At 37.9% G+C, this 9,014-nt stretch overlaps 1 protein-coding gene across 6 annotated transcripts in view; it reads right to left on the reverse strand.

Moving 5' to 3' along the window:
- Positions 1 to 1,013: 1,013 nt before the first annotated feature.
- LOC110455901 (cytosolic phospholipase A2-like) overlaps positions 1,014 to 9,014 on the reverse strand; it is a 69,216-nt gene continuing 61,215 nt past the window's right edge. For all 6 annotated transcript variants that reach the window (XM_021506325.1, XM_021506327.1, XM_021506329.1 and 3 more), the window contains 8 exons: positions 7,298 to 7,412; positions 6,752 to 6,889; positions 6,495 to 6,587; positions 5,764 to 6,031; positions 5,154 to 5,293; positions 4,674 to 4,852; positions 3,739 to 3,925; positions 1,014 to 3,535 (listed from right to left, as the gene is read on the reverse strand). In XM_021506325.1, coding sequence (XP_021362000.1) covers positions 2,832 to 3,535; positions 3,739 to 3,925; positions 4,674 to 4,852; positions 5,154 to 5,293; positions 5,764 to 6,031; positions 6,495 to 6,587; positions 6,752 to 6,889; positions 7,298 to 7,412 — 1,824 coding nt within the window. In that variant the 3' untranslated portion in view covers positions 1,014 to 2,831. The remainder of the gene's footprint in view (positions 3,536 to 3,738; positions 3,926 to 4,673; positions 4,853 to 5,153; positions 5,294 to 5,763; positions 6,032 to 6,494; positions 6,588 to 6,751; positions 6,890 to 7,297; positions 7,413 to 9,014) is intronic.

Genomic DNA, 9,014 nt, shown 5'->3' on the forward strand with positions numbered 1-9,014 from the left:
TGAGTCCCCATGCTCCATAGTACGACTTGAGTCCCCAAACTACAAATAACGACTTGAGGCCCCATACTACATAGTACGGATTGAGTCCCCATACTACATAGTTCGACTTGAGTCCCCATACTCCATAGTACGACTTGTGCCCCCATACTACATAGTACGACTTTAGTCCCAATACTACATAATACGACTTGAGCCCCCATACTACAGTACGGCTTGAGTCCCCCTACTACATAGTACGGCTTTAGGCCCCATACTACATAGTACGTGTTGAGTCCCCATGCTCCATAGTACGACTTGAGGCCCCATACTACATAGTACGACTTGGGTCCCCATACTACATATAACGACTTGAGTCCCCATACTATGTAGTATGGGGACTCAAGCCGTACTATGTAGTATGGGGACGTGGAGCAGAGACTTACTGAAGCAGTTATTCTAAATTCAGCTGCTGTAGCGTTTGCTTGTTAGTTGAAAAGTTTGAAAGCAATGAATTTAGAATAACTGTAGGAAATCAATGGGGAAGTTTTGCATCTAAAGTACGCTTTTTAGATGAGTGTAATTTATATATCCCAATTTGGACTGCTTTAGTAACTATTTGAAGTACTTTAGGCAATTTTAGTTTTTTTGTTGACATTCACTGTTTATTCACTGCGGTACTGACCCCTGTTATGATGAGCTGTAAAGCTTTAAGTAATGAAGATTAGCGAACTTTACACTGAACGTGGCTAAATATCGTCAGATTAGAGAATGCTTGTCCTAGCGAACTAATGAAGATGTAGGAAATATTGATATTCACCTTTAAGACAAAATGATATATTTGAAAACTCACCTCCGTAAGATTGTACTTACAGTACTTGTCCGATTAATCTCATTATTCGATATTATGGCGAGTTGCCTCCCTTTCTATTTCCAATAAACATCTGATGTTTACTGCAAGCCCCATGAACCATATGGTATAGTTTGTGATTAGTGATATATTTTTTAACAGATTGAAGTCATATTATAAGAACGCGTTATATAAACACATTTTATTTCAGAACAAGTACAATAAAATAGATTTTCTCTTTGACGTACACAGTAATAACTTAATTAGATAGTCTTGCCATTTGTATTTCTCTCTTTTACGTGACACACATATATCCTCTCTTCAATGCTTTCCGAATTGTTGGGCATAATTTCTTATAATACATGTAATCAATTCTTTATCTGAACACTGATTAAATGAAATGACGTTAAACTCTACAATTCATACTTCTATGATCGTAATGATTCCCTTCACTTACAAATACACACATTGCTCTACTCAAAACTACATACATATTATCAACCTCACAGTGGCATACATAACTATTTCTCTATCTGACATGACATAAGTGTTAATCCATGAACTCACAATCCTGTACATACATACTCATGTAACTCACAGCACGTCTCTCTTTTTAAAAGGTCTCGAGTTTTTACTGATGCAATTATTTCTCGAAAACATTCTGTATCAATCTTTATTTTGTTCGTTGTTCTTGTAGACTTTTTATCTATAAGATCGAACAATTTTATTGATTTCCGTATCCATATATAAAATCACAAGTTGACTAGTTAATCTCAGAAAAACGAACTTCAATTCTCGCACTGCCTATTATCCAAATATAAAAGCAGACTACAAGACAACTTATGTCTGGACTTCTCAAACAGTCTTCATTTTGAAACAGACCATACTTTGTGTCTTGTTTGATAATTTCAATATGCACAAGAGATGTTTTATTAGATCCACCATGCACTATCGTTATATTGGTGACAAAAATGAAAATATAATCAATATGAATCTTGCGACAGTTAAACAATGACAATGATGATGTTACATAAAAAATAAAAATGGAGCAACATGATCATTTGGTATCCTTATTGGGCACCAAGATCACATCAAATTGACCCTACTTGATAACAGTACAATTATATAGGTGTTTAATGTTCCTTTAACCAAAGTGGCAATATTTAAATATACATCCATTGAAAATATATTTAATACATCGGCAGGTTTCTGTTCCCAGACCTCGCCTTAATGTCGCTTTACGTGGTCCCTTTTAAACAAGATAATTTAACATCTTCATCACAAACACAAATATTCAACTGAGTATGAACAATGTATCCTCAATGGAACTGATATCTATGTTTTACTCTGCGACATTCCCAGTCTTCGTCGTAAAACTGTTTCTCTCGTAACCACTGTATCGCTACTCCGGAAGCATTGGATCAACATGAAAGGAGTTGGGAAATATTGATGGATTCCAACATGTCGGTACCGACCTGGTCATGGTGTCGTCGTCACATAACAATGCTTTGTACTGGCATCTTTGATTGTGACGTCATGATTCATAGCACATCTTCTCGATCGGAGACAGGAACCATTTATTTCCAAGAATACATATGGTTTGCCATACATAACACGAACGTTATGGGTGAAAAGTCCTCGAAACTCGTGATGGCTGAATATTATGTTTATCCAACTCTTTAGTTGAGTCTGAAATCATATAAATTCAATTTCAAAATTAACAAACTAAGTTAGATAAACATGATAACCAACAACCACCGAACTGAGACCTCACTTTTAATCGATCCTGCTGTGATTTGATTTGTGATGAACTCAATCCTCTCAAACACGTTTAACATGTTGAGTCGAAGAGAACCACAAACTCTGCATGCCTGGCCAAACACTTGTTACGGTAAAACAACCGCACATGCTCGGAGCTCAAACATTTGCGATGTGTTTTGAGAAAACACCGAACTGGTTTGTTCAATGAACGATTGTAGGTAGTTGAACAATTCCAATAGGACCATCAGAGAGGTTCTGACCTCACAGAGTAAAACTGATCGTCTTCGCTATCCTCGTCAATGGAATCACATGTAGCATCTTCCCACTGTTCCTCGCCCTCCACCTTAGTGTTTATTTTCGCTAGTCGTCCTGGCTTTCCCCTTAGCGTTGCATCTTTGGGACCGCCGTCATATTCATCGTCTTCCATAGGAGAAGTTAGTCCTCCTAGTGTTGCGAATTCATTGCGTCGCGTATTCGCAAGCTTTCGTTTGCTCTTGACCATGGGTTTCCTTTCCGGCACATTTCTACGGAATCCGGCCTCGTTTTCAGACTTGGCCAGGTTAACGTGCGGGCTAGGACTAGACGGGGAGCCACCACTACTGGAGAGGACATCTCCTGCACTGGTTACACGTGAACGCCTCGTTCCTAATTGCGACAGGTATCGGCTAAGCCTCTGCCTGTTTTTCACACTGACACGACGCAAGTTGTTCACTTCCTTTAATGAGCATGGCAATTTAGTAGGATTTTCTCTCTTTTTGATAACTTGCTCTGCCATTACAGCCTTTATTTCCTCGATGTGAAGTAACGTGTTGAATTCTGTAAGCTTCGACAACTTTTCGAACGCGTCATGAGAATATTTAAAATTGAACGTTGAATACGGTGTTGATGGGTCATCAAATATGTCGAAGTTTGCGAATTCAAGTTCTTCCTCTGTGACTCTTGGTACGCCTACAATGTAACAAACAAAGTAACATTTTAAAGACGAACATCTTGATTTAAATAAAATGATGAAAAGGAGTATTATTTAAAAAAAAGAAGCCTTTATCATTATTTCAAATAAATCAGACGAATCAAATTGACAGTTGCTATGACAATAAAAACATAACAGGAATTGAAAATAAAACTGACGTTAGAAAGTATGTTGCCTTTACCTGGACTGAGGAATTTCCTAAACTCGATGTTGACAAGGACAAAGTGGAGGACGACTGGACAGTACGGATCGTCCGGATGTCGGAAGATGTAGAGTTCTTTCATGCCTTCTCTGTCAAACACTGTTTGGTCGATCGGCGGGAAGGAAAGTTTATTTAGTTTGGCCCATTTTTCCGCTAACAGAAGCTCCTACAAATTACAAAAACAAAACATATACAGTTTTTAGATTTTCGATTTAACTAAATATGGTCCAACCATTTCAGTTCTTATTTTGGCATTTCTGTTATGTATCTATTTCATACATTTATTATCTTATATATCTATAAATCTATTACAGTGTTATGCATATTAAATAATTTCTATTATGAATTTCAAATCACTGATGGGAGGAGAGATGTCACGTGGCCAGGCTGTAAATATCTGACAGACAATACTGCAAACGTAAGTGTTACACACAGTAATGGACTATCCTCGAGCTAGAGTTCGACCTGAGAGTGTATGGACTAAATACGATACAATTATACTGTGATCAGTTTCTCTCACATTCCTGATTAACGGACCTCATAGGAGGGTTTCGTAACACAATTTGCTATCTTGAGTAATAGATTTAAATTGAATTTTTAGTAGGTTTAATAATATTAAACAAATCGTTGATAAACCTATATTAGTCTTCTGCAAAAAAAACTTACACGTCTTCTGCGAAAATAAGTAACGAGTCTTCTTCCAAAATATTTCGTAATCAGCTAAAAGAACTTTAAAAATCCTGCCTTAACAAATTCTCTATAAAGTAATTTAACACCACTTTGTTATCAATGTCTTCATAACTAGATGAGAAATAAGTGGTCGTTTTCTGTCAATATCCATATTTATTTGTCTTAATCCTCTTCAGCGAAGGCATTAAATGTTTCACATAGTTGTCATCACGTAGGAAGTTTACCTTGAATGGACGGGTTGAGTCCCCTGGTCTGGCACTAAAGTCGAAGGACAAAATGATATTACAACATCTCTGTGGACGGAGGACAAGAGGGAAAGGCGAGTTGAAGGTAAGGCCGGCGTCTACCATGTACAGGTGTTTCACGTTGGTTGGGTGCATCTCCAGCAAACCACTGAAGTCATCTGTGAATTCATTGATACATTCATTGAAAAAAACCCACAAATGAAGTAATAACATAAATGTCAATCATAGGCATTGGTTTGATAGGTAACCATTATGCCAATTTGTGAAAACAATGCGTAACATTACACTATAATAATAAAAATTAGCTTGATGTTTATCCAGCGCCTGTGGAATTTAACGTTTGTCAGAGAGTTGGTTAATGGCAAAGGTATTTTGCGATTATATCAGAATAGCTGATAAATAGCTGAGCAGTTAGTTCAGAGAGACTGCATTATCTGATGATACTCTGTATTTACTTACCACTGACTCGAGTTTCCATACCGCCGTCACTGGGTGTAAAGGGAGATAATGGGAATGTCTGCTGAAGTGAAAGACCTCTCATGAAGTTGTGCACAACTCCTGCACGCCCGGCTCGAGTATTGAGTAACTCAACCTTTTTGCTACAACACAATAACAACAGGTTTTTACAGATTAATAAAATAAGCAATGAGTGACATCACTGCTATAAGAGCTAGGCAACAGACATAAACTTGCCATGTCAGAGATATTCAATAGGCATCCCTGTTGCGGATAGAAAAGTCGAGTCATATTTATCGCTGCTCCAGATTGATTGAGGTCAAGAAATATCAGATAAAAATAAACCATTTATATAGATTTTTTAAGGTAAGACAACTACCATTATAATTACAATTTCTTTAATGCAAGCTAAAGTTTATATTAAAACATTTACTATTGAATTCTGATACATTGTGTGATACTGACAGTAATACGACCATTAGCTCACAGGATTATATGTATTTTTTGTTTGTTTTAAAATTATGTGCATTTTATTATGCTGTACAAAATTCTGTTGCTAAACTTGGACAGAATATTAGAAACATTTTATTCCATTACGTTCTTTTTAACTTACTCGAGAATTCCGCTGAGGAAAGATTGCCAGTAACTTTTTTGCTTTGTGCGCCGGACAGTCTGTTTTCGATTGATCTTTGCATCGGATTGACGATGAGGTCCATTCCCATTCTGCATCGCTAGTTTCTTCTGTGCCTCCTCACTGAATGAGAAACGGTTACGTTGAGCCGCGTCCCGTCGATTTTTCACCTCGTCCGGGGTCTCGTCTTCTTCCTCGTCTTCACTACTGTCGCTGCTCTCGTCCTCCTGATTCACCTCGATTTGTTTGACTACAATACCAATGGGAATACAAGTTGGATTTAGTGCTTCCTTTTATAGACATATTAAATCCAGCAACTAAAGAAGCAAACCTTCTTTTATTTAATACTTTACTGATACATTTAGCACTTTAATTGCATTTTTCTAAATTCCACTGTTATAATGTATTAACATTCCCTTTACCTCCGAATAAGCAAGATGGACGTTACTGGAAAGTATCGTTGACATTCGCCATTGAAGTAGGCCAGTAGGCCGAGATATTGGGACTTAGAGTGACATTTGCTTATATTATTGCTTTTCATGTAAAACTACAGGATATAATTTAAATATACAATCACTGATATGTCAACCGTATCAGATCGCCTCAGTATCCACGTTTGTAATCGGAAGTACTGTATAATAGGTGTACAACGATGCCTGGCGTGCAGCGTTACACAAAGAGCATCTCTGTATAAGGTTACAATGGTTAATTACCCATTTCCTGACGAATCATCTCAACTGGGTCAAGCTTCCTGTTATCATCCAGTAACCGCTTGAAGAGGATACAAAAGGCACTGCCCCATATACCTATAAATCAGAATGTATTAAAACATCAAATTCCACTGTAACCTTTAAAAGAAACAAAATTGATGTTTTATAATTATATTTTGGATAGAACACAAACAATTGTAGAGGTGGATATACACACCTATAGCAGATACTTTGTAACTGGTTACAGAGAACGGACTTACCTTGGAGGAAGTGAAGTGGGGGCTCAGGAAATTTCTTGGCAAGTTTTCCCATAAAGAACTTGCAACCAAACATATCGGTTTTCATAAATGTTCCGTATTTTGGCATCCCTATCTCAAACGGGGTGAATTCCACCCATTCTGTTAAAAAAGGGATGAAAACATGTATTGCATGTTTTAATTTGGGATTTTAAAGGTATCTAACATGCATATGACCAGACGGAACATATCGTGAAGCTAACTAGACTTTACACACGATCACAGAAATTTGTCGAATGATGCTTCGACAACAAAGCTCATGAATCTGTTATGAACAAGTGTATTGGCTTCACGAACCACTCTGGTAAAACTTGGATCTTATAAATTTTCGTATTGATTTTATTAAAACAGAAATAAACTCATATTTTTCAAACCATTAATTTAACGTCTGTTGGCAAGCTTTACACACCTGCTGACTGATATATGGGTTACTTAGTTTCATCGCTAGTCAAGCTCTATAAGAAAATATCCAGTTTTTGTGAGTGCAGCACGTGAAATTTCACTATTTACCCTGAAAGCTCCGGGCAGATCTGTCCATCTTGACATTAACACAGGTCATCAATGGTAAGGGTCGCTGCCCGTCAGATAATTTAGCTTGCATGTCTGTCAATTTGAAGTCCAACCGCTGAAATGATGATTAAAATGTATTGTTAGGTTAGCTATAAAAATTACAATGTTCAGGAAATTATTTCAAAGTTCAAACATGTGTTGATTTTTTTTATTCAACATGGCCACATCTGCACTGAGACCAAAGGGACAAATAGCAACGAACAATACCAGGTACAATGTAGTCAAACCCACCTCAAACCATTACAGAAACAAAGGGAGGACAAGTAGCAACGAACAATACCAGGTACAATGTTATCACACCCCCCTCAAACCATTACAGAAACAAAGGGAGGACAAATAGCAACGCACAATACAGGTACAATGTTATCACACCAACCTCAACCCATTACAGAAACAAAGGGGGGACAAATAGCAACGAATAATACCAGGTACAATGTAATCACACCCAACTCAAACCATTACAGAAACAAAGGGAGGACAAGTAGCAACGAACAATACCAGGTACAATGTTATCATACCCAACTCAAACCATTACAGAAACAAAGGGAGGACAAATAGCAACGCATAATACCAGGTACAATGTTATCACACCAACCTCAAACCATTACAGAAACAAAGGGAGGACAAGTAGCAACGAACAATACCAGGTACAATGTTATCATACCCAACTCAAACCATTACAGAAACAAAGGGAGGACAAATAGCAACGCATAATACCAGGTACAATGTTATCACACCAACCTCAAACCATTACAGAAACAAAGGGAGGACAAATAGCAACGAACAGTACCAGGCACAATGTTATCACACCCACCACACACCATTACAGAAACAAAGGGAGGACAAATAGCAACGAATAATATCAGGTACAATGTAATCACACCCAACTCAAACCATTACAGAAACAAAGGGAGGACAAATAGCAACGAATAATATCAGGTACAATGTAATCACACCCAACTCAAACCATTACAGAAACAAAGGGAGGACAAATAGCAACGCACAATACCAGGGACAATGTTATCACACCAACCTCAACCCATTACAGAAACAAAGGGGGGACAAATAGCAACGAATAATACCAGGTACAATGTAATCACACCCACCTCAAACCATTACAGAAACAAAGGGAGGACAAGTAGCAACGAACAATACCAGGTACAATGTTATCATACCCAACTCAAACCATTACAGAAACAAAGGGAGGACAAGTAGCAACGAACAATACCAGGTACAATGTTATCACACCAACCTCAAACCATTACAGAAACAAAGGGAGGACAAATAGCAACGCACAATACCAGGGACAATGTTATCACACCAACCTCAACCCATTACAGAAACAAAGGGGGGACAAATAGCAACGAATAATACCAGGTACAATGTAATCACACCCACCTCAAACCATTACAGAAACAAAGAGAGGACAAATAGCAACGAACAATACCAGGTACAATGTTATCACACCCACCACACACCATTACAGAAACAAAGGGAGGACAAATAGCAACGCACAATACCAGGTACAATGTTATCACACCAACCTCAACCCATTACAGAAACAAAGGGAGGACAAATAGCAACGAATAATACCAGGTACAATGTAATCACACCCAACTCAAACCATTACAGAAACAAGGGGGGGGGGGGGGGGGGG

This window comes from Mizuhopecten yessoensis, unplaced genomic scaffold, assembly GCF_002113885.1.
Source record: "Mizuhopecten yessoensis strain PY_sf001 unplaced genomic scaffold, ASM211388v2 scaffold8399, whole genome shotgun sequence".
In the NCBI taxonomy this organism is placed as follows: domain Eukaryota; kingdom Metazoa; phylum Mollusca; class Bivalvia; order Pectinida; family Pectinidae; genus Mizuhopecten; species Mizuhopecten yessoensis.